The following is a 25,989-nucleotide window of genomic DNA, read 5'->3' as shown; positions in this document are numbered from 1 at the left end:
TATTTACTCCCTGAATGTCGTTTTGTTTTTTGTTTGTTTCCATCCCTGACATTTTATGTTATTTTATTTTTTTAATTTATTTTATTGTATTTGTACAAATGTACAATGTATGTTGACGGCTATTTTGCACAGATGTTTGTTTAAATTTAAAAAAAAAAGAAAAGAAAAAAATAGAACAGTAGTCTGAAAACGGATGTGACATCAAACCAAATATTTTAGCGAACCCACTTCCGGTGCAGCTGTTCCATCATGCAGCCTCCTCCCCTCGCTGCGCGTCACCCGGGGCGTTTTCGCGGAGCCTCCCACAGCCCCGGAGTTTAGAAGAAGTGCTAAACTCGAGTCTGTCGTTAGTTCTCGCTCCACTCCGGTCTGACAGTAAGTAAAACTCCGAGAAACCGAAGCCTTTCAGCGGGAAGTCGTGGTGGTTCGCTTGTTTCTGCGAATAACGGAGTGTTGCGTTCACGGCCACTTCATCCCGTCGGGGCAGCTAACGCCTGCACTCTCAGCTTTAGCCCGTTTTGGGGGTAAATCTTCGGTCATGCTAGTCTTTCTAGGACTTGACTCCATGCTCTGAGTTTGTGTGTGATGTTTGTGTTCTAGTGCGGTGCTAGTGCGGTTCTCAGAGTGCGTGTGTGGTTTGTTGTCGATCGTTCTGAGCAGTAAAGCTGCAGAAATGATTCTTGAAGTCTGACAGGCGGAGGGCGCGGCCCACATTGAGCTTCTCCAAACAGGAAGCGCTCCCCGAGCCTGAATCTGTTACCAATTATTGCCGGGAAGCAAACAAGAATCCAGGAAGAAGGGCCACGTGTGTTTGTCGGGCTGTTTTAACCCTGACTCTTGTTGTGACTGTCTCAGGTGATTGAAGATGTTCTTGCTCAAAAAGGTCATCAGCGGGGTCGTTGATGTGGTCAGGTAAGACTCTGCTGGTTGGATGGAGGTTGGATGGGTTGTGGGTTAACTCTGCTGTCCTCTTCTCTCTGCAGCAACATCGACCCGGCTCAGTTTACGCCCTCCGACCCTGTAAGTGCCCATCTCCATGTGTGAGTGAGTTAACAGATTGGTCTGTCCTTGTCTGAGTGTGGTGTGTGTCTGGCAGCCCCCGCCCCGCAGGCCGCTGGCATACGCAGAGCAGAATGAAAGTGAAGAGGAGAAACAGTTCCGCAGAGTCTTCAAGCAGCTCGCTGGAGATGTGAGTGCAGTCTGATGGGAAGGTGTCTGCTGTACTTCTAGAACAAGGGTGTCAAACTCAGTCACACAAGGGGCCAAAATCCAAAACACACTTTAGGTCACGGGCCGAACAGGATAAACATTTATTGAACACTCTAAAACGACATTTTTAAACATTTGAAACCATAACTTTTTGCCATAATTCTGAACTAGATGTATAGCATTACCTGTGATAATGCTAGTGTGAATGCTGTCAGATGAATTTGGCCACTGAAAATGCTAGTGCTGATAGCTGAAGATGCTGAAATTAATAGTTAAAAATGCTAATAGCTGAAATTGAAAGCTGAAAATGCTGAAGCTGATAGCTGAAAATGCTGAAATTGAAAGCTGAAAATGCTGAAGCTGATAGCTGAAAATGCTGAAATTGAAAGCAGAAAATGCTGAAGCTGATAGTTGAAAATGCAGAAGCTAATAGCTGAAAACGCTTAAATCAATACCTGAAAATGCTGAATATTCATAGCTGAAAACGCTGAAGCTGACAGCTGAAAATGTTAAAATTGACAACTGAAAACGCTTAAGCTGATAGAGGCTAAAACGTTAGCTAAATGCCAAATCAGCCTAAAAAGGTTAGTCAATACAACTTGCATGTAGCTGAAAAAATAGCTAAACTTCAAAGTATCCTAAAAAACTGAAAAAAGCATGAATTAGTCAAAACATATATTAGTGAATAATAAATATGCAGCAATATCATTCCAGAATAAATCAACTTTAAACCTTTAAAAACTTTAATATTTTACTTTCCTCCAAAAAATATCCGTTCCCTGGACCTTGACTTTGACACGTGTTCTAGAAAATACCTTCCTACTCATCCCAATAACTCATTTTTTCTGCTTTGTCTTAAAGGACATGGAGGTGAGCCCCGTGGAGCTGATGAACATCCTGAACAAAATCATTTCCAAGCGTAAGATCTCACTGAGGGTCAGCAGTACTTTCTCATCTCTGTCCTTCAGAGGCTCACTCTGACTTACTTTTCAGATGGTGACTTGAAGACGGATGGTTTCAGCATCGAGTCCTGCAGGAGCATGGTGGCCGTCATGGATGTATCTACTCATAGTCAGAGCTGGGGGCGGCAGGAACAGCAGACATGGATCCACTAGAGAGGAACAAGCAGATTTAAAGCCTGCAGGTCATGCTAGTGATCGACTAAGGGCCGATACACGTTATTGATCGTCAATACTTGGAGCAGTAAAAATGAAAATATTGTCATCAACACTCATGGCCAGCACTGTTTTTTTCTCTAAACTTGCTGATTTAAGTGCACTCCATCATAACTTGATCACATTTATGATTTTATTTACTTACTCAGTATTTATCAAACTTCCATCAGCTATTGTTAGTCATTTTTGTTTATCCAATGACCGGCTGTTGAAGAGTGAACGTCTGAATTCATACTTTCACGGTTGGGGAGTTGTTCTCGGCCTCAGAAGCACAGGTTCAGGTGAGACTGGTTTTCCAGTTTCAGAAGAGTCGGATGTCTTTAACTGTGACTCAGAGCGACAGCACCGGAAAGCTGGGCTTCCACGAGTTCAAGCACCTCTGGAACAACATCAAGAAATGGCAGGTGTGTGTTCCTCTTTGAAGCAACGGTCTGTTGTCGGCTCATTTGACTGTGAGCTCCTTCATTTGAATGTTTCAGAGCGACCGTGTTGTCATTTTAGACAGTATTCGACTGCTGCTGTTGATCATAGACGGAGTAGGACACGGATTAAACATCATTTTGTTTTGATCTCTCTGACCACTTTGTGTTTTTGTTGTTACTGGTTCAGGGCGTGTACAAGACCTTCGACTCTGACCGCTCCGGGCTGATCGGCGCAGATGAGCTGCCTAAAGCTTTCACGGCTGCCGGTAAGCATTTACTCATTCTGAGGATAGAGATGTGTCACCTTTGGAAACGGTCAGCAGCTGATGTTTGACTCTGAGAACTGAAGGAAATCTGGATTGAAATCTGGACCAGCAAGTCTCTTTATGTGCAGAGTGCACGGCCATGAGCTCCAGCCACCAAACACTTCCAAAAGTGCAGGAAAAAATTGATTTACGGAGCCAGAAACTATAGTAGATCTATCATGATTACAGTAACTTCACTTTTGCAGGGTCATTTTTGCCTGATATAATATATACCCAATAATAAGTATTTGTCATTTGTATGGAGCTGTATTGGGGCCAATATTATTTGAACCCCTCCAAAAAAAAAAAAGTTTGGCCCAAAAAAATGTAAAATGGCATACCTTTTGCTGTTCTAAAATTAACTTAATTCTTTTCAGCTTCAAATGTTCTTTTTCTTTAGGTTTAAAATCTCAAATTTTCAATTTTAAAACTTAGACTTTTTTTTTTTTCAGTTTTCAAACTTTTGGCCCCTTTGTGGCGTGTTGGGGCGGGGCTAACATGAACGACCAATCAAAATCAAACAGGGTGGCCACTTCAGTCCCGGTGCATTCACTGACTCTGAGAACTTGGGGGAAAAATTGTCTGTATCGTCTGTACTATCATAGTTTGAGGTTGTCCCCAGACGGGTGTAAAAAGCAGTTTTATGGTGTACAGACGGTGCGTCCAAAACGCTGTTCTCCAAAGCAAAATCTTATTGTGTTACAGGCAGACTTTGAAAACGTTATTATGCACATGATTATCAAAGTTCTCGATTTTAATTGGTCTTTCGTGTTAGCCCCGCCCCAATGTGCCAGAACAGGACCATATGTTCTGAAATTCAACTTTTGAGTTTTTAACAAAAAACTGAATGTTTGAAGCTGAAAATAATTGCCTTCATTTTAGAATAACAAAGTTCCAGAAATATTCTGGGTTTTTGGCCAAGCAATATTTTTTTTCAATTTGTTTTAGTTGAGTTTTAAATAATTTTGGCCTAAATTTAGCTCCATAATAGCGCTACAGCTCTAGTGTAAACCTATAGAACGCTCCTGTAGCACCTAAATCTGAGTGACGCCGGTCTTCTCTGCAGGGTTTCCTCTCAACGACCAGCTCTTCCAGATGATCATTCGAAGATACAGCGACGAAAACGGGAACATGGATTTTGACAACTACATTGGGTGCCTCGTGAGGCTGGACGCCATGTGCCGTGAGTCTCCGCCCCTTTCAACTGTTTTCGTCTGAGGGACTAGAACTGACAGCTTTAATATCCGCTCTGATTCAGGGGCCTTCAAAACCCTCGACAGGGACAATAATGGAACCATAAAGGTCAACGTTCAAGAGGTGAGAATGGATCGGTGAACCCAGCCCGGTCCGGCGCCGGTCGGTCGGTTTGTGTCTTCATCCGTCTGTCCTTGTGTTTACAGTGGCTTCAGTTGACCATGTACTCCTGAGTGCTGATGGTGCCTCTCTCTCCTGCCTGGATTTGTCTACACAAAGTCTTTTATTCAAATCCCCAACAACTCCTTCGGTTACTCAGAAACCCCCCGTGTGCATGCAGCTACATGTGAGGGGTGATTCACGCTTCCGTCATATTCTATCCAAAGTGTCACTACGGGAAAACCACTCGTGCAGAAAGAGGTCAACTTCACTGGCCCTCCAACCCCTGAAGTCCTGAACCTGGCGGGTGGAAGCACCTGTCCCCCTTCTTTCAAGAAACACCTTTACACTTCAGCGCTGCATTCTAAGAAAGCTGGGAGAACCTCCTTTGTGGGAGTAAACACGGGCGAGACGCTCTGCTGCGTGAACCAACACCCGCCCACGCAGGTGCTTCCACCTTTCAGGTGCTTCTGTCTGGGTGTGTTTGGAATCTCATACTGGTTTTGCTTAAGTATTTTTTCTTAGAAAGCCCTGGGCTGCAGCGAAGCGCTTCAGTTAGGGGTGGTGCAAAAGCTTTTTAACTATTTCTAGAACACAGTTCTAATGTCCTATTTTAAACGTGTTACTGTCAGGAATGTCGTCTAAAGTTCTACATGTAAAGGTTTCTTATGTTCACTGTATGCTCCTCTACACATCCCAGATATGCTGTTGTTGCCGTTCATCACTTTACACACTAGTGTCAGCACAATGTGTGCATTTATACAGAGCAGATGCCACTGATGCATGAGGCCAAACTGTTGCTGAAAGTGTGCCATATTTGAAATAAAAATGTTTTTCTTTTATGGCTGAGCTGATAAATCACTGCACTGTTTCAGCTCTACTTGGACACGAATGTTTGTGGAAGGCATACATGAGTTCAAGGGCTGCATGGAAGCACACCAAAGACTTAGTTAAAAAAAAACTCTATTGTTCCAGAAGATATTATAATGACGGACTAAACTGCTGTGAAAGAGTTGAAGTCCAACTTCTGGGTCTGACTGGCTAAAGAGCTGCACAGGAACTCTGTTACTAAAGCAGAACATTACAGTGACGAGGCAACGTGAATGAAGCTTACACTAATGAGTAGAGAAAAACTGAGTGGATGTTTACAATGTTTCACTTCATAGATTTTTGGAATATGGAGTTGGTCCTTTTAGGCCGGAGGACTTGGACTTGTTTTCTTCTTATCAAAACCTAGAAGGAGCCTCAAAGTCCTACTTTAGCCTTTAAGAAATTTGGATTTGCATTCACAACATTTTAAAATACGAATTATATCTTTTTTTCGGCACAAACAAAAGCAAAAATATATATTATCTTTAGTTTGACAAGTTCAAATAACTTATTTTCAAAGTAAAAGATCCTCTGCGCCAAACAAGATCTCAATGCTGCTATTGACTAATGTTGTGCAGCATAAGATGTTACTTGCTTTAAGTTTACACTCAAAAGATCAAACTTTTCACCAAAGTTTATCTTTGCATATAAATCTGTTCATTCTGGAGGTAGAGTTGAGCAAACAAGACGTCTTCAGGTCAACAGGATGTAAAAACCTACATAGTTTATCATCTATGTGAACCTCAGACATCAATTTATACTGTTAAATCATCTAAATTTAATAAATGCTAATTAAGTAATCCTTACTTTAAAAGAATGTTATTTTTCTTTTATTTAGTTTTCTCTTTTTCCCCTCTTTGTCCTCATCAGCTTTAAACTGCTGGGTTTTGTTATTTTAGTTTCAGGTTGGACCTTGGTAGTCTTGATTTACAAGCTTTATTTGTTTTCTTTAGGTAGTTTTGGTTAAGCAGACATTATCAGGAGCTGCTGACTCAGACGGTCGACATGTCTGGATCAGCAGTCTCCATGAATTGTTTAATGTTTGCTCAAGGAGCCACTATGGAGAGATAAAAGAGTCACATTTGGATCTGGAGCCGCAGGTTCCAGACTTCTGTATTAAGGTGCATTCACACCAAACGCGATTCGCGCGGCAGAGGCGGCTTGCTGCAATGTTAATTTAATGGTACAGGCGCGCTCTGAGGCAAATTGAAGGTCTGCCAGCAGCTTGATTTGGGTGGTGAGGAGTGAATTTAGTGGCATGGCAAAAAGGTTTGACAGGTTGCTGCATTCCGTCTGCCAATCAGGAACTCAGCTGTGGGCACAGGACTCGATCAGCCGGTAGAATATTATTCCAAAGCAAGCGTTTTTGTCCAGAACTTGGATCTTTTTGGTTTCCCAGTTTGAGCCACAGGTTTGCAGACCTCATCTGGCTGCTTTTGGGGGAAGGCGGGATACATTCTGGACAGATCGCCGGCTTTCACTCCCGCGGTGGAGCTCACACGCTCGATGTGCCGACAGAGAAACAGATGCTGCGGGGTTCCCATGTCTCATTGAGACATTTAAGAAGAAATAAAAAAGCTCTCTTGATTTTATTTCTCCCCCTCGGATTAATACGAGACAGAGACTTTTTAAGCTCAGCCACAGAGACACAGAAACACCATGGAAGCGGCTGACATCCAGACACAGCCCTCTTTACCAGGAAAATCTTTCAATAATGATCATAACCTAAACATGGAGACATGATTACTGATGTTTATGTAGAACTCTTCACGATAAATAAACCGTGTCTTTGATTCATTTAGACAGAGCTGGTAGCTCCTCCCACATGTGGCCGCGGCATCAGGGACACATTCCAGCAGTGAATTCGAGGGGCGGGGCACGCAAATTTGTCGTGCAAATTGCATTTGGTGTGAAATCACCTTTAGGGTGATAGAAACCTCATTCAGTGTTTTCCACATAATGATCTCACTATATGTACAGTGTTCCCAAAACCAATTTCAACATTCTGTGCACATAAAAAGCTGATTTTACCAGTCATTCCAAGTTCATCACTTTAACGGTGTTGCTTAACGGACGAGCAGAACCACCTGTCCATAGCGCGCCTTTGGGCTGGTAGTGGTAGCACCTCATGATTCGATTATGAAACAATTAATGCATCCCATCCATCCATCCATTTTCTTGGCCGCTTCTTCCCTTTCGGGGTCGCGGGGTGCCGGAGCCTATCCCGGCTGCTAATGGGTGAAGGCGGGGTTCACCCTGGACAGGTCACCAGTCTGTCAGAGGGCCTCAATCACACACATCCACTCTCACATTCACACCTAGGGGCAATTTAGAGTCACCAATTCACCTATGAAGCATGTTTTTGGACGGTGGGAGGAAGCCGGAGTCCCCGGTGAAAACCCACGCATGCACGGGGAGAACATGCAAACTCCACACAGAAAGGTCTCAGCTGGGAGTCGAACCGGGGCCTTCTCGCTGTGAGGCAAGAGCGCTAACCACTGCGCCACCGTGCAGCCCTAATGCATCCCAGATCTGCATTTTTTTTTAGGAATGTTTCTCTGTACTACAAGGCACTAGATCATGGGTGCCCACAGTGGGGCCTGCAGGCCAAAATTAGGCCCACCAAAGGTTATCATTTGGCCCACCAAGTCATGGCTGCGAAGGCCGCTGAGTATTTAGTTAAAACCTCTTACTCCTTTCACATCTGTGATATATTTTAGACCTCCAGGTGGTGCTGTTAGCACTTTCTTTTCCTACAGCAATGAGTCAAATAACCCACAAATGTGTCAGCCCTGTTTGTGTGTGGGGGTGTGTGTTAGATATTTTCAAGAGTCTTCACGGTCACTTCCGATGCTTTTAGAAGCCTTTTTCAGCTAGCCAAGATGGACAACGGCAAATGAATAAGAAGCATTTTAAACAAATATGGGAGAAGTTTTATATTTTTGCAGAAATCTCTCCCTAGACTGTTTGTCCCACTTGTCTGGAGTCTGTGGCTATACTGAAAGAGTACAACATACACCGCCACTATGAGACTAAACACTGAGTCTTCTCCAAATTCAAAGATGAGGTGTGAAAGAAAAAATCTAGCGAGTTACTATCCAAACTTTAATTAAGGCAAGCCACCCTCAAGACGCCCTCCACAGACAGGACAGCGCCACACGGGCCAGCTCTGACATTTCGGCTCTGCTGTTGCTGTTTTCATTGGACGAAAGTTTGTTTTAGATTGCTCTTGTTTTTCCATTAAAAATGACTCGATGTTAAAGGTTTCAAAGAGAAATTTTATTTACTATTTTTTCATTAGACCAGTTTTAATGAAACACTTTTGAACTCAAGTTAAACTAAATAAACTGTCTCGCTAGCTGCACATTGTGATTTTGTAAGTTTGTTGTGTCCCCTAAATATTTAATTTGCACACCCCGTGACTTTCATCCAATTGACCCTGGACACCATGAAAGCCAAAATGCTTCCAAACGGTCACTTTAAGAGAAGTCAGGGCTGGTCGGATGACAAAATCTGGAAGCTCAGCTGTGTTTGTGTACTCTTCTCAAAATGTCAGAGTGAAAAACACTTTGTGTTTAGTTCTGCTTGTTACTTTTAAGTATAGACATTTTTTGATAATGAATTAATTATAAAACGATTATGAATTGTTTATGGATCATAATTGATGCATTTAAAAATTGATTTTTTTCCCCACCGCCACGAGTTGGTAGTAGACAGTCAGTTGTTGCAGGTGAACTTGTGTCATCAGCAGACTTGCATCAAGACTGAACTACTGTCTGTTTGAGACAGACCCAGGAGTGGAGCCCACTTGTGACAGACCACAACCGTGACCAGAGCCTCAGGACCTCCTCACTTAGACATTTTTTTAATCAGGAAAATTAAATCTAATGCCTTGATTGAACCTGTAGGGGGAAGCACACAGACTGTTTTTGACTATATTTTCATGAATTAAACAAGTTTAATTTTTCAAAATGTGGCTATGACCAACACAAAGCACTTTTAAAGCCACATTTATAGAAGTTAACATAGAAAAAAGCTCATTTAGAGTTTGGTTACCCTTAAGTCAAATGTGTCAAAGTCAAGGCCTGGGGGCCGGATCCAACCCTCCAGATCATTTTATTTTATTATTATTAATGGCCCGATGTTATCTTGCTCCTATTTCTAACTTGAATAATTTTGACAAAATATATTTTTTATGAAGAGTGAAATATTAAAAGTTGATTTATTCTGGAATAATATTCCTGCCTTTTTATTATTTGTAATTACATTAAAAAGTTACAGTTTTCATTTTTTAAAAATAGACATTCTGCTCACTTTTTGGACTATTTTGGCATTTACTGAGATTTTTTGGCTATTTTGAAGTTTAGCTAATGTTTTAGCAACATCCTGGCTGTTTTGGCTAATTTAAGCTTTTATCAGTTATTTTTTTTTTAGGATATTTTGAAGTTTAGCTATTTTTTTCAGCTACATGCTAGCTTTTTTGACTAACCAAAGCTTTTTTCTAGTTTTTTAGGCTAATTTGGCATTTAGGTAATTTTTTTACTGGCTATCAGCTTCAGCATTTTCAGCTATAAATTTCAGCATTTTCAGCTAGGAGCTTAAGCTTTTCTTTTAGCTATCAATCGTTTACAAAGATTTTTTAGGCTATTTTTAGAGTTTAGCTAAAATTTCAGCTACATGCTAGCTGTTTTGGCTAATTTAGCCTTTTAAAAGTTTTTTATGCTACTTTGGAGTTTAGGTAATATTTCCCCTACATGTTAGCTGTTCTGGCTACTTTAGACTTTTGGGTTTTTTTAGGCTATTTTGAAGTTTAGCTAACAGTTCAACTACATGCTAGCTCTTTTGGCTAATTCTGGATTTTTTTTTCAGTTATTCAAATATTTTGAAGTTTGGCTATTTTTCAGATACATGTTAGTTGTTTTGGCTGACCTAAGTTTCTTTTTTTTAAGGTCTTTAGGCTAATTTGTCATTTATCTAATCTTTTAATTGACTATCAGCTTCAATGTTTTCACTCAGCAGCGTTTTAAGCTAAAAATTTCAGCTGCGGCAAAATTAATCTTAGAGGATTCACTCTAGCATTATCACAGGTAATCTTATATATCTAGTTCGTAATTATGTTAAAAACGTATGGTTTTAAAGTTTAAACAATTTCGTCTTAGAGTGTTGAATAAATGTTTATCCTGTTCAGGGCCCCTGTGCGACTGAGTTTGACATCCTGCCTTGAAGTGATTGAAGTTGTTCTTAAAATCTTTGTGTGTTTTTCTGAGACAATTGCATTGTGCTTTTCTGAGTGAGGGTTTGTATTTTTAGTTAGTCAGGGGAACCACTAAAGTACACCAGTGTGCAATTTTGATTGTTGACCCCTAAAGAACATTTTTGGGGCGCCTCTGTTTTCTGAACACACAAGTCAAGGCAGAACCGATTCGATTTTCCGCAGTACCACTCCCGTCCGGTAGGCGGCGACAATACCCTTGAAGTTTAACATTCGACATTTAAACCTGGAGGACAAAGAAGTCATCACGCAGCGTTAGCGCTGTTCGGGCAAGTTAAACTGCTTCTATTTTCACACCGAGGAGCATTTCTGACGCGCTCCGGGACTGAGCTTGAATTTATTTGTCATATGGGTACGTACACGGCTCTGTTGGTCATTCATCGTATCGCATAAGTGCGGCTGCGCGGTGGGAGTGCCATGCTAGCAGTCTCTTTCGCAGCGTTAGCTAACGCGGTGAAGGATTCAGTTTTCTAGCTGAACCCTATTGTTCAGTCGCAGCTGCTGGGTTCTTATGTGGAGACATCAGGCAGGGTAACCAACAGTCACACGGACATGAGAACCAGCGGAACTGAGGCTGCGCTACAGCCCGGAACTGTGGCGTAAAGCATAAAAGCATTGTATTGTTCAGCCGCTGGTCACGTGCGCGCTGGTTACCTCGGTTTCATCCCCTCTTCGGGGTTCTCCCGGTTGACTGGCTGAGAGTCCAGCTTTGACACAACTAAGGGTTGATTTACTGCGTGGTCACGCCTCAGTGCTGCTGAGTGTGAGGCTGTTTGCGGCCAGATCATTGACTGTATTTAAGAACTGGACTGAGTGACCCCTCCCCCCTCGCGTTCCAAACAGGAAGTACCTAAAAGAAGCCAGAACCCCAAAGACGTTTATAGATAACTGTCATTCTATTCTTACTCTGATACTGTTTTTCATAGTCCTCATTATTCTAGTTATTCAAGCTCCAAACGGACCAATCAGAAGCCTCTATCGAAGCATGTGTTGTCTGCTTGCCCCATTGATGTAGCAGAGAACTGGACTTGGGGAAAAACAAATACAACCAGGTAGGGCATTTATATAAATAAGTAGTGTTAAATCAATAAGGATACCTTTTATCATTTACGTAAAATTGTGTTAAACAGCGTTCAGTTCTCTGCTTTGCCTATTTATGTAAACCATAAATAACTTTGCACATCGATGTTGTCCTTTTGTCTGACGTGACGCGAGAAGGGTCTGTTGAAACCACGGGTACTTCCTATTTGGAACACGAGGGTTTACTTGAAGGTTTGAAATGTCGGGTTGATTTAGCTGTTTCGTGTTGTCTGCTTTCAAGTAAAAGCAGTGTGGACTTCCAGCAAGCTCACTCCTGATTAGCTAGAGTGTTTGACGTAGAAATGTTGACTCAGACCAACTTGAACCAATCTCTTCTAACTCATGACGCCTGGTTGCAACATGTGGACATTTGTGAATGGCCACTGAATTGACTTCATTTGGTTGGAGCCTGAAGTAAACCATTTTCAATGGTTGACATCACACTCACTCAGTCCAGTTCTCTGTTACAGTCAGTGCTCCAGACTTGGCCTGTTAGGAATCGCTCACCGCCTGTCGTCTGTTGTCCAGCTGCAGATCCGTGAGGCAGCAGGATGTCACTGTACTACAACCAGGACAGCGCCACGCGCTTCAAGAAAAGGAAGGCTCGCTTCTCCTTCAGTGAAGTCCACATTCTGTTGGATGAAGTGAGGAAGAACCGCATGGTGGTTGTGGGTGAGTGACGCTCCAACACCTACACCAGCTTTTGTTCCCTGAAGGGCTAACCCACATTCAGTCTGTCTGATCTCTAACCTCTGGTCAGCTTGTTATCTGTAGCTTTGTTTTGTTTTTTTCTCAGTTGGTAATTGTGGAGTCACCCCGATCATTTTTATGTCAACTTGAAAGCGGTGAGGCTGGCAGGAGACTAAACTGCATCCTTCCCAGACGTTGCACACGCTTGCAAAGAAATGCTGTTTAAATCTTGGTCTCTTGTTACGCCAGTATCTCTTTTCCTTTGCTCCTACTAGTGGCGAATTGCGCATTGCGGTCATTTCTTTAGATTACCATATCTCGCCACAGGGCTGAACAGGATAAACATTTATTGAACAAGCTCAAACTAACTTTTTAACATAATTATGAACTAGATAAATAGCATTGCTTGTGACAATGTTAGTGTGAATGCTGTAAGCTGAGTTTGGGTGCTGAAGATGTTGAAATTGGTATATAAAAACATTGAAGCTGGTAGCTGAAATTACTGAAGGGGATAGCCAGCTAACATATTAGCTAAATGCCAAATTAGCCTAAAAAAGCAAAACAAAAAAAAAAAAACTTAGGTTAGGCTAAACAGCTAGCATGTAGCTAAAAAATGGCTAAGCTTCAAAATAGACTAAGAAGCTCAAAAAAGCCTAAATTTGCCAAAACAACTAGCATGTTAGCATGACGCTGAAATATTTGCTAAACTCCAAAACAGCGTAAAAAAAGCCCAAAATAGCTTAAACAGCTAGCATGTAGCTAAAATATTAGCTTAACTTCAAAAGAGCCTAATAAATATATATAGTAAATGCCAAAATAGTCCCCAAAGCTAGCAGAATGACAATTTTTAAAACCTTAAAACTGTAAATTTTTAACAAGAATATTATTCCAGAATAAATCAACTTAAACCTTAAATAACTTTCAATATTTTACTCTCCATAAAAATATATTTTATTAAAATTATACAAGTTAGAAAAAAGGGCAAGATAATATGGAGTCACTAATAACGATAAAATAAAATGATCTGGAGGGCCGGATCCGGCCCCCGGGCCTTGACTTTGACAAATGTGACTTAGACCATCCAGCAGGCCGGATGTTTGCAGGTCTAACCGCATTCTTGTTTTCCCGTCGAAGGCAAGTTCAACCGCGGCGTTCCCACCGACGTGAAGAAGCGGACCTGGGCAGAGATTACCGCTCGCGTCAACGAGATTGGGGAGTGTCAGCGAGAGATCATCGAGGTCATCAAGAAATGGTCTGACCTGAAGTGTGACACCAAGCGGAAGGTGGCCGCCATGCGCTCAGGGACGGTGCCTCACCGGGGCCTGAACTCCCGCATGTCCCGAGACCTCAACCAGACGGAGAAGATAGTCCTGCAGATTCTGGAGATGGACGGGGAGGATCAGAGCACCGAGGACTTCTGTCCCCTGGGGGAGGATGATGATGATGTGGCAGAGGAGGAGGAAGAGATGGAAGAGGAGGACATGATTGGAATGCAGAGTTCTCCTAACGGGGGGATGGACATGGCACCGATGGCTCCTCCAGCCTCCTACAGCACGGGTGAGCTTTTCTCCTCAGCTTAGTTAAACGACTGACGTTGATTTAACTGAATGAGCTTCTCTGGACCTTGCAGGGGACTCGTCTCAGGCAGCGTATGATGTGCAGTATGAAATTCCTGCCACAGAAGGTGATGTTCAAGCATCCGTCTGCAGGTGACGGACGCCTCATCCAGCAACTCGCTAACTCGCTTTTCTGTCTTTAGATCCAGAAGCTGGATTTGGAGATTCGGATGAGGATCAGAGGGAGGAGATTCCGTCGTCATCGCAGCCCTCCAAAGCAGCAGACGACCACCGGGTCAACAACGGCATCCCAAAGCAAGCGCCACCTCAGACGTCCTCTGCGGCACGGCCCACGCGGGTGCCGGCGCCACCTCCAGCTCCGGCTGCGGGGCTGAGCTCGAGGGACAGCATGCTGCAGAACGCCTCTCTGAGCCTGCAGGAGCAGCACGCCACCAACATCCTGCTGGAGACGGTTTCCCGCTCCCTGGAGCTGCTGTCGGAGTCGGTGCAGCAGCTGGCAGAAACTCAGCAGGAGTTTGTGCGCGAGTCGCTGCAGCTGCAGCGGGAGACGGTGCAGGTCCTAAGAGACTTCACAGGGGGCGCCATCGCGCTCATGCATGACAAACTGAACGGACGGCCTGCATTGTAGCTGCTGAAGGGTTGTGTCAATGACCCGGAGACTTGTAATTTATAACCCCCCCTCCTCTGTCGGTTTATACAGTATTCCACAGGTTTTCTCTGGTTACATTTGGAGCTGTAAACGAGGTTTCTGTCTGAGACTTCTGACAGACAAACCAGCCCAAAGGAGGACGATGGAGGCCTTTTCTGCTTCATTTTTACTCTGCCACATTAACCCTTTAACTCTGGAGCGCCACAACTGACATTCTTTCAACTGCTGTGGAGAAAAGCAACACTTTACGGTGCAACGCCACTTCTCTCTGCATCAGAATGCTGATTCATGTTGGGCATGTGAACAGTCTAGGATTACGGTACGTCGGTGTGTGTTAAGGTGCATTCACACCACACATGATTCGCCCGGTGGAGACGGACAGTTTCAATGTTTAGTCATTGGAACAGACGCGGCATGAGGCGATCTGAAGTCCTGCAGCGCGAATGTCTGCCAGCAACTCAATTTGAGTGGCGGGGCGTAAATTGGGCTGCGTGGCCAGAATTTAACCCCTTAAAGCCTAATGTCGCAAATATGCGATAAAACACTTCAGCTCCAAAATTACCAAAATTTATCATCTACTTAAAATCCAAAACATGAGTTATATATATATATATATGTATATATATATGTCATACCTGAAAATCAATTCAGCCGTTCAGGGGTTAGATATCTGAAGTTTGACAGGTCGCTGAGTCGTATCTGCTGATCAGGAGTTCAGCTTTTGGCTTGTGGCGTTTTCAGGGATTCGATCATCGGGGAGAATAAAAGTCTAAAGCGAGTGTTTTTGTCCAGAACTTTAATCTTTTTCCTTAACCTGCTGGAGCCGCAGGTTCTCAGAGCTCATCCACCTACTTTGGCTTGAAGACGGGGTAAACTCATGACAAATTTGACAGATTTCGCTCCCGAGGCAGAGCTCACTCGCTAGATATTTCGGCAGACAGAGAGCCGCTGCGGGATGCAGAGGCTGTCAGCTCGGGCCTCATCAAAACGTTAAAGAAAAGGATAAAGGTCTCCTAATTTTATTTTTTACCGAGACAGAGAGCCTTCAAGCTCAGCCACAGAGACACAGAAACACAGGGGAAGTGGCTGTCATACAGACACAGCCTCCTGTACAGGGAAAATCTTTTAACAATAATCATATAAACCCAAATATGGAGACATGATTACCAGTTTTTTTGTGGAACTCTACACAATAAATAAACCTGATTTATTCCTAAACATCATCTGCGTCTACCATACAATCTAGGTGAGATGTCCACAGACACTGTTCCTTATAGTGATCATCTTAAATGCATCAAACTCTGGAACACATTTTTTGATGAGCAACGTTTTGTCGTGCGACTCGTGTTCGGTGTGAATGCACCTTTACCTGGGTGTTAAAGGGTTCAAGCCTTTGTCTTTGTGGTCACGTCGAGAGTGAGCTGTTGTTTAGACATGACCACGTGCGGTGCTGGTTAATGCTTGACCATTATATGGTCTTTATGTCTGAAGATTCTTAGTCACCCAGTTCAAGTCATCACTGAATGCTGTTCCTCAGCTGGACTTTTCAGACACTTTTCTACTCATCAGAGATGGGAATTCAGGTTATTATTGTTATTGATCACTGGATCGGTCATATGAAACCTGAGGATTTACCTGTGAAGCAGTCAGCTTCAGTTGAGAAGAATCTGATGAGCAGAGAAGCGTCATCTGGATCAGTATGTAAAGTCCAGCTGAAGAGCAGAATGTAGTGTTGAGGTGTGTTAAATGTTCGGAACGTGGTTTATTTTTTTACATTTCAGGGCAAAAGTTTGGACTCACCTTCTCATTCAATGCGTTTTTCATATTCATGACAGTGTGGGTTCTTACTGAAGCATCAACTATGAATTGACACATGGAGTTACGTACCTAAAAAAAAAAAAAGGTGAAATAACTAAAATCATGTTTGATATTCCTTTGAAAATATCCCCCCTTTGCTCTGATTACGGCTTTGTTCGCTCTTTTCATTTCTTAATGAGCTTTAAAAAGGTGTTCTTGAAGGTGTTTAGCACTCGTTGGACCAAAAACATCTCAATGGGGTCCAGCGTACTGTGGAGGCCAGGTAATCTTCTGCAGCACTCCATCACTCTCCTTCTTGGTCAGGGGTCTGCAACCTTCAACACTAAGAGCAGTTCAGGTCGATTTCTCACCAACCAAAACCCAGTAGGAGCCGCAAAATCTTCACTCAACCTTTAGAAAAATAATATTCTGATTTAGATTTATGTTTTTGTTGCTGACATGATAAATTTAAATTAACTATTGTGTGTTTTGGCATAAAGAAAACATAAACATGAAGAGAAAATAGACTTTGCATAACTTCCTTTCAAAATAAAAGACATCCTTCACCACGTCAATGCAGTAGGAAGTGTAAAGTCATCAATGATTAATAAGAAAAACTATTTTACTGTTTGTGGTGCATTTCAGCCACAAATTCATAAATATAACCAACAAAAACTAAATCTGAGCCAATGAAGTGACCTCTACCATATGTTAAAACCATGAGCCACACTTTAAATCCTTGATTTTGATCAAAAATAGAAAATCTGCCTGGAAAATAACTTGGTGTGGCTTTTATTCTGGTTGTGGTTACTGAAGATAAATTATTTTTCTGTGATAAATGACAATGAAAATTAAGTCTGTATGAGGTTGATGAACTACCAATGATTGGTGGAGAATTACGGCTACCGTTATGATCCTCGTTGGATGATCCAAACCGTCCTTCAACTGTTTGTGAATGAGTTGAATAAAGTTTGAAGTTTCTTTTTTTAACTTTAGTACTTAATTACTTTTTGTTTTACAGTTTTCAAACATTTTATTTTAGCTATATGCGGCTCCGGAGTCACAGGTTGCATACCCCTGGTCTAGGCCACATAGTCCTTAACCCTTATGCTGTTTTATAGGGTCCAGATGACCCTAGCCTTACATTGACGTGCTATCAATCCCATCTGTGGATGCAGATGGACAGGATTTCATGTCTGCCGCGGACACCATCAAAAATCATTGAAAAGAAGTTTAGCGTGCGGTCTTGTGGGGTCCAGATGACCCCACATCTGGACCCCACTACTAAGGATAGCACAAGAGGTTACACTGCCTTCAGTTAGAATCTACTATGAAAATAAGGAAACCCATTGAATGAGAAGGTGTGTCCATACTTTTGGCCTGTACTTTATGTCCCAAACAGGAGCAGTGCAACATTTTCTTTCTCTCATCTGCACCTGCGCCTCTGCCCTTCACTGCAGAGGATCTTTGAAACCACGTCTAGAGAAACTTCTCCTCACTTTACGTTTGTTTCGATGTGGTCCCTCTGACATTCAGAAGCATTCCTTGTTATACATTAAAGAAGAATACGTCATAGAGAGCATCCTTCTTGCAGGTTGGTGCAGAACTTCTGGAAGACATGATGATTGGACCTGGAGGAGGAAAACTGGACCCTCTCAGAACAGAGGAATGAAGACTTGCAACAGAAGAGGTCTAAATTACAACTGTTGTTTTCTTAGATATGAGTTCTGAATCCCAGATCTTAACAGACTTTGAACTGACAACTTCAAATAGTGACTGTCTCCTTTAGAAACCTGTTTCCAGTACCTTCTCTAACCCTTGTGCTATCTTTGGAGTGTTGATGTTGGGGGTGGGGTCATCTGGACCCCACAACTTTTTTTTTTCTTAGGATTTTTCTTTTCACTAGTTTCCATGGCAGAAATGAAATCCTGTCAACCTTCATCCACATTTGTCATGGGACGGATAACACGTCAGTGTAAGGCTCGGGTCATTTGGACCCTATAACATAGCACAAGGGTTGGGTTAGGTGGTGGTTCACAAATGTCTCAGACTGACACCGTCTGTTCCTGAACATCCAGAAAACCTCCAGCTGATCTGAAACGCTGCACTCCTGACCACTTTTCTCCCAAAGGATGCAAACTTTTACTGACCACGTAGACATCACACTTCCACGTTTTCCAAACTGAGCTTCCTTCTGTCTTTTTTGGCTTTATAGTTTCTAGAATTTCTTAAACCAGAATGGAGGAACCGAGTCCTCTCTTTTATTCTTTTGTAAATTTTGTTGGAGCCACAAGATGTGGTTCTGATTTCTTCACTTTTCAGTGTAAAAATGTTTTTCTTGAGAAACATGCTGCAGGGTTCTGTGTCCGGTGTGACTGGACTCCCTGACGTTTCTATGGAGATGTTCTGTTGGTGTCAGTAGGGGGCGCTGCCTCACAGTCAATGTGCTGGTGACCTTTTGATAATAAACACTACCAACAGTTGGATTTGTATGTCTCGCCTGCTGTTCTTGTAAAAGTGTGAGGAGTCGGGAAAGGATAGAGATGTTTGGACTCAGAGGTTTAACCCTTTAACACCTGAGGCGTTAAGACAAAATCAATAAAAAAATGTTTTTTTCTGCTGCTTATTTCAAAGATTTGCCACCTTATAGAGGGCATGTATTTCAGACCACATCCCAGTAGGAGCCACTGAATTTTACGTCACCTTTTACTGTTATGATTAATATAATTAAACAGTTGTTTCTTTTTTTGTGTGGCAGAAATGAAACATGAACACAAAGATAAAATTGCCTTTCTCCCCAAAATACACATTTTTGAAAAAGAACAATTTTTTCCCACAAAACATAAAATTGTCTACTAAATTTTGCCCACAAAACACTCAATAGTGGAAAAAAAATACAACTTTGTGCATAGAAAATACCGATTTGTGCCCACAAACTACTAATTTTAGCTCACAAAAAACTACTTTTTCCCACAAAACACATTTTTTTTTCTAAAAAATAAAATTTTTCCCCCACAAAATACTTAGTTGAGCCCACATAATACTCATTTATGCCTACAAAACACTAATTTGTGCCAAAAAATTACCAACCTGTGTCAACAAAATACTTATTTGTGCCACAAAAATGCTTTTTTTTGGCCCACAAAATACAAATTTCTTTATACAAAGCGTTTCATTTGTCCCCACAAAATACTAATTTGTGCCCTAAAAAATGTAATTGATGCCCACAAAATATGACACTGCTTTCAACCTTCGACAGAGGTTTATGACATCCTTTCAAAATAAAAGACACCCAGTGTCACATAAAATAGTCTCAGTGCAGCAAATGTAGTGGTAGGTAGTGTAATGTCAGCAGTGATCAATGGCCAGTTTGTCGACTAGTAAAATCATCATTTTTGGCAGCCATCGATGTGAGTAAGGCGCTCTACTAGAATCCTGTTGATCATGTTAACGGTTAAAAAGTTACAATAAATCAAAGAACATAAACTCTGCGTTTCAGTGGTCGACAGCTGTACCTTAAATATGCTCGAGTACAGCACTGCAGGATGTTAGTGTGTGTGGTTGGGGGGGGGGGGTCCTTATCTGGGGGAGGCCTCCCATAATGAGATGTCATGGAGAACAGAAGAATGGGGGCTCGTTAAATCAGACTGCATTGTTCTCCTGCAGCTCCTTCTGCCTCATTCAGTTAAACAGCTGCCAGGCCTGCGCCTGTGCTGCAGCGGAGGGCGGGCGGCGGGAGGGGGCGGGGGGGTGTCCAACAATCTGCTGGGGTCTCCTGTAGAGCTGAAAGGCGGGGGGGTTCATTATGATGGAGTGGGCTGAACAGGCAGCTGTAGTCTCATTGTCCGCGGGGTCCTGTACCTTCTTTTGTTGATGGAGCGTCTGAACCTGAGGCTTCGTGGAGATCCGCAGAGCAGCACTAAAGGAAGGAGAAACTTTTAGGAAACTTCCTCAGTAAAAGTGAGAAGAACGTCGTGATTCTCTGAATCCAGGAATGTTCCAGTGAACATATGGCCCAAGACAGACTCAGAGATTAGAGACACGCGGTGAAAGGAGGGAAAATCTATCCATCGATCTAACCCTCTGTACACCCCTTCCCCCTGCATATTGCCCCGCTGACCCCACTGGCCTTTCCTTTTCTTCAGTTTTCACCCCCGCCTGTTCTCCTTCCATCGTTCCCCCCAGCTCCCTTTCAAGTCCCATCTGCCACTGAGGCAGGAGGACGGAGCGAAGGTGGGCTGAGAGGACGGCGGCTCAACCTGGAGGGAATTAAATATTTTCATGACTTCTTTTTGTGTCTCAACAAAGGACTAATCGTGCATCTGCTCAGACAGAAGCTCTCACTGCGCCTCGTCCCTCCTTCAGTCACATTTTTGGACATCAACAAACACCTTCTGATGGGTTCATAGAAGCAAAATATTCAGGAATTCAAACATATTTACAGCCCATGAACAGTCATTAGTGTTCATTATTTCTGTTTCCTACCCCGACTTTTCCAAACAGCAGCTGAGTCAGACTCCGATGACCCCGTGACCCCACAAGGGATGGAGTAGGTAAAAAAAGGATGAATGTTTCTGGTTTCTGTGGGTGAATGAAAACTTTTAGAACTAAAGGTTTTAAGACGGCTGTGATCCAACAACTACAGGAATATTAAATTTGACACACAATACAAATTGCATAAATATATGTGTATCTATGTAAAGTTATATGAGTTAGACAGACTGCTGTCACCACAGGATCACCTGACATTTGGGAGTTTGTACCTCAATAAAGACAGCCACCCACAAAATGGTGAGTGGAGATCTCAATTAAGTTATTACCAAAGATTTGTTCACCCATGGATTTTTCACAGTTTAAAAACAGTGTTTCTGTGTATGTTTCAGTGGATGTTAAAATAATCTGAGGTCCAAAAACATCCCCAGTGGAGGTCGACTCCTCACCAGCACCATACACAGTGTTGCTAGAGCCCTGATTTCTCTGCTGGAGGGCCTGACAGTCTACTGGAAACTTCCCTGAAGTTCTTTTTCTGTGGATTCACCTCAAGTTTCAACAGCTGCAGAACGCTTGAGTCATGCTCTGACTCTGACACTCGATGTGTAAAACCTGTTAGTGTTACTGGAGTTACTTCTCTACACAAACACGAGTGAGAGTGAACACTAGACTCATCTGATGCTGTACAGCATGTGTGTCAAAGACAAGGCCCGGGGGCCGGATCCGGCCCTCTGGGTAATTAAATCCAGATTATTTTATTTTATTGTTGTTAATGGTCCGATGTTATCTTGCGCTCATTTCTAGCTTGTGTGATTTTGGCAAAATATATTTTTATGGAGAGTAAAATATTGAAAGTTATTTAAGGTTTAAGTTGATTTATTCTGAATTAAATTTCCTGCCTTTATATTATTTATAAATATGTTATAAAGTTACAGTTTTAAAGTTTCAAAAATTGGCATTCTGATAGCTTTTTGGACTATTTTGGTATTACTGATATTTTTTTAGCTATTTTGGAGTTTACCTGAATATTTCAGCTACATACTAGCTGTTTTAGCTAATTTAGGCTTTTTCTCCATCATGTTTTTAGGCTCTTTTGGAATTTAGCTAATTTTTACAAGCAAGTTGTTACGTCTAATTTAGACTTTTACAGATTTTTAGGCTGTTTTGAAGTTTAGCTCATATTTACACGCTAGTTGTTTTGGCTAATTTAGCTTTATTGTTTTTTTTTAGGCTATTTTTAAATTTAGCTATTTTTCAGTTACATGCTAGCATGCTAGCTAAGTTTGTTTAAATATTTTTAAGCTAATTTGGCATTTAGCTAATATGTTAGCTGGCTGTTAATTTCAGCATCTTCATCTATCAGCTCTAGCATCTTCAGCAGCCAAATTCAGCTTACAGCATTCTCACTAGCATTACTGCAGATATAATGCTATATATCTAGTTCATAATTATGTTAAAAAGTCATGGGTTTAAAGTTTTAAAAATGTAGTTTTATTGTGTTCAATAAATGTTTATCCTGTTCGGCCTGTGACCTAAGGAGTGTTTTGGGTTTTGGCCCCTTGTGTGATTGAGTTTGACCCCCCTGCTGTATAGTGAGTGTTCACTGCCTCTCCACCCCCCAAAGGATCTTTTTCTATTCTCTGGTTTTCCTAATAAAATAACACTTTTACAGACACAGGTAAAAACACACACTTCTAGATGTTAGAGATCGTCTGAGCTTCTCTTCAGTTCACTGCTGCTCTGTCGGGACTCCATCTTGGGTTACTGCAGGTGCTGTTTCTGCCCCCTCCCACTTTGTTTACCTCCCTCCTCCACTCACACACACACACTATGAAGAGACCATCCATCCCATTGCTCTTTTTGTCCCGACAGACAGCAAGCTGGAGCGGCAGAAGTGACCACAACAGGCTGACATCTCCCCTGAGGGCCTGCAGGGCCAGATTCACTGCAGCTCCCCCTCTTTTTCTTCCAGCATCCTCTGGGAGAAGGCTCTCCAAGCTGGCGTGGGGCCGCAGATGAGGCAGATGCTGACCACTCAGCGTAATGAGGGATCCGAGGAGTGGGGGGTGGCGGACTCCTCTCAGGTTCCTGTACCCCGTGGCACACTTGTGGCACACTCCTGCAAGCGTGGAGGTGGACCGCTCACCTGCAGCAGGCGGCTTTGCTGTGGGAGGGAGCAGAGAACACGCGTTCGCTGTCGACCAGGCTGTATTTGTTATTAATGCCTCTGACAGAAAAACAATTGGAATTCATGTTTTTGCCAAACGTCTTGTATTTCAGGTTGGAGCCTGTTAAAAAGTCTGTAAGGTTAACTGTTGGTAAGAGGCTGAGGCAGTGACACACAAGTGTGTTTGAGTAACCATTCGGTTAATATCATAATCTGTGGTTGTTGATATGATTCATAGTCAATATTGGTTCATTCTGATCCGATTATCTGACCTAAAGTGGATCCAGAACAAATTTATCCCAAACTTCCACCAGTGTGACTCAGAGATAAATACCTGGAACTGAACTGCAGGTGAAGTTTTCCAGATTCCATGTATTTCTTCAAGATAATAAATGAAATATGTGTACAAACAAACAAGTGAACACGAATGAATGTCAAATTCATTCACATTTTAGTTTGATAAAGTTCAGGTCATCTGTATGCTGTCACACACAAATATGATAATCTGGCTTTATTGGAACAATTTGGACTAAATTGGATCAGAACAGTTATTTTACTGCTGGAATTCTCATCTTGAAGGCAAGTAGTACTTCTGTTGAGCGTTCAGTCGTGTACTGAGATGTATCTGATCTGTACTGCAGAAAGGATTTTCTCTGAAATATTTGGAGATACTTTATTCTTTGTCAATAAATACAAAAAAGTCTTCTGAATCAAACAGAGCATGTTCAAAAGATTTAGATTTTATTTATTGGCTCTTATACAGCATATTCCAAAAAAGGTATAAAAATTACACAAAAAGTAGATGGAGTAAGAGGCAAAAAAAAAACTGTATGGGCTTATATTAGAGCCTCTACCAAATAAAACTTTAAATGGACATGAAATACCATTATACAACATATCTTCTGTTGTCAACATGAGACCAGGAGTTCTGACAGTCACTCCTGAAACCAGGACACACGGAGATGCAGTAACACTATACTGACAGTACAACAGTTGGCAGACTAAAATAAGTGGTTAATCTGATGAACCCTGAAGGTGGATGAAGAAGATCATGTTTGGAGCTCAAGTTGTTTCAGAAAAAGACCCGTCATCAGCAGGAGGAACCGTTCCTCCCAGCCACCAGGGGGCGATGAAGGGAAAATACTGGGAGTTTTTTCTTAAATATTTTTAATGATTGAAATAGTACACAAACACATGACTGAACAATGGATCACAAAGCATTCATCAATCATTAGATTGTAGTGTGAACATAACGGTTTTTAATGCCTTTTTGTTTGAAGGGTCACTTATCTGTTTCATACAGTAGATGACATCATTGTACAAATGAATCAAAACTGGATTCTGATTACTGTACGTGCATCTGTGAATATGAAATTTATCCAAAATTATTAACTGTTCCCTGAAAAAAAGACCAAAATATTTTCCTATTTTAAAACAAAGTCCTTATGGAGATGATTAAATGAAATATTTATTGAAGAGCTGGTATGTGGGCAGATCCAGAAGAGGTGTTTCCACAGAAGGAACAACTTACATCGATGTCCCGACTTCATTTAAAGCACGTGTGTCAAAGTCAAGGCCCGGGGGCCGGATCCGGCCCTCCGGGTAATTCTATCTCCAGATCATTTCATTTTATTGTTATTAACGGTCTGATGTTATCTTACGCTTATTTCTAACCTATATAATTTTGATAAAATATATTTTTATGGACAGTAGCATATTGAAAGTTATTTAAGGTTTAAGTTGATTTATTCTGGAATAATATTTCTGCATTTTTATCATTCATAATTATGTTGAAAAGTTACAGTTTTAAAGTTTTTAAATGAGCATTCATCTAGCTTTTTGGACTATTTTGGCATTTACTAAGATTTTTTAAGCTATTTTGGAGTTTAGCTAATATTTCAGCTGCATGCTAGCTGTTGTGGCTAATTTAGGCTTTTTTTTTTCTTTTTTTCCTGTTTTGAAGTTTACCTATTTATTCAGCTTCATTCTATCTTTTTTTGGCAAAACTAAGTTATTTATTTTTAGGCTATTTTGGCATTAAGGTGATATCAGCTTCAGCGTTTTTAGCTATTAGCATTAGCATCTTTAGCAGCCACAGTCAGCTGAAGGTTTGGCACTAAAGTATTTACATGTTTGCAATTATGTTAAAAAGTTACGGTTTCAAAGTTGAAAAAAACGTTTTAGAGTGTTCTATAAATGTTTGTCCTGTTCGGCCCGCGACCTAAGGTGTGTTTTGGATTTTGGCCCTTTGTGTGATTGAGTTTGACACCTTTGATTTAAAGCATAGATGTTAAACTCAATCGCACGTGAGCCAAAATCCAAAACACACCTTAGGTCGCGGGCCGAACAGAATAAACATTTATAGAACACTCTAAAACTAAATATAAAAATAGACATGAATACTATTATAGATTAAATCATCTTAAACCTTAAATAACTTTTGATATTTTACTCTCCATAAAAATTATATTTTGTCAAAAATATACAAGTAATAAATAAGCACAAGATAACATAGGGTCAATAATAACAGTATAATGATCTGGAGGGCCGGGTAGAATTACCTGGAGGGCCGGATCCGGCCCCTGGGCCTTGACTTTGACACGTGATTTAAAGTAACATGATTGATCTTTTTTTCCCCTTTTCATCAGTAAAACTCTCAAATGAATCAGAAAAGGGCATCTAGATCAGAAATGTTGCAGGAACAAACAATGAGGTTAAATTTGGCCCTAAATTCTCCAGATCTCAATCCAGATCAGCTGGAGTTCCACGTCTGACACTACAAACACCTACAGTGTCTGGCAGCAGAAGGAAAACAGAACAACCTCCAAATCAGGAAAAAACGGTCTTGATTCTCAGATGTTTCATTTACTCCACTATAAAAAAAGGAAAAATAAAGTTTAAAACGTGACATCACTCAAAAGGGGAAACTTTT

At 41.6% G+C, this 25,989-nt stretch overlaps 2 protein-coding genes across 7 annotated transcripts; both read left to right on the top strand.

Annotated features, from left to right (window-relative positions):
• The first annotated feature begins 210 nt into the window (after positions 1 to 210).
• capns1a (calpain, small subunit 1 a) lies at positions 211 to 5,306 on the top strand. The gene is made up of 11 exons (XM_024260602.2): positions 211 to 375; positions 856 to 912; positions 984 to 1,020; positions 1,097 to 1,189; positions 2,071 to 2,128; positions 2,203 to 2,267; positions 2,720 to 2,788; positions 2,994 to 3,072; positions 4,178 to 4,294; positions 4,370 to 4,428; positions 4,512 to 5,306. The coding sequence occupies exons 2-11, from the start codon at positions 866 to 868 to the stop codon at positions 4,536 to 4,538; spliced, it is 651 nt and encodes a 216-aa protein (XP_024116370.1). The 5' UTR covers positions 211 to 375; positions 856 to 865; the 3' UTR covers positions 4,539 to 5,306.
• A 5,455-nt stretch (positions 5,307 to 10,761) lies between these two features.
• Positions 10,762 to 18,885, top strand: zgc:153990 (uncharacterized protein LOC768125 homolog). Of its 6 annotated transcripts, XR_002917692.2 has the most exons (6): positions 10,780 to 10,958; positions 12,215 to 12,358; positions 13,511 to 13,933; positions 14,007 to 14,060; positions 14,136 to 14,921; positions 17,994 to 18,885. XR_002917692.2 is itself a non-coding variant. In XM_036215093.1 (5 exons), exons 2-5 carry the CDS (start codon positions 12,238 to 12,240, stop codon positions 14,579 to 14,581), a joined length of 1,044 nt encoding a protein of 347 aa, XP_036070986.1. In that variant the 5' UTR covers positions 10,762 to 10,875; positions 12,215 to 12,237; the 3' UTR covers positions 14,582 to 15,381. The 6 variants fall into 6 exon arrangements, 5 of the variants coding, with proteins under 5 accessions (XP_036070986.1, XP_036070988.1, XP_036070985.1 ...); XM_036215093.1 differs by lacking the exon at positions 17,994 to 18,885 and having other exon boundaries at positions 10,762 to 10,875; positions 14,136 to 15,381; XM_036215092.1 differs by lacking the exon at positions 17,994 to 18,885 and having other exon boundaries at positions 10,777 to 10,958; positions 12,157 to 12,358; positions 14,136 to 15,381.
• The last annotated feature ends 7,104 nt before the right edge of the window (positions 18,886 to 25,989 follow it).

Source organism: Oryzias melastigma, linkage group LG14 (genome assembly GCF_002922805.2).
Source record: "Oryzias melastigma strain HK-1 linkage group LG14, ASM292280v2, whole genome shotgun sequence".
NCBI lineage: Eukaryota > Metazoa > Chordata > Actinopteri > Beloniformes > Adrianichthyidae > Oryzias > Oryzias melastigma.
Note: the sequence above shows the minus strand (reverse complement) of the source record. Positions and strands in the feature narration are given on the sequence as shown.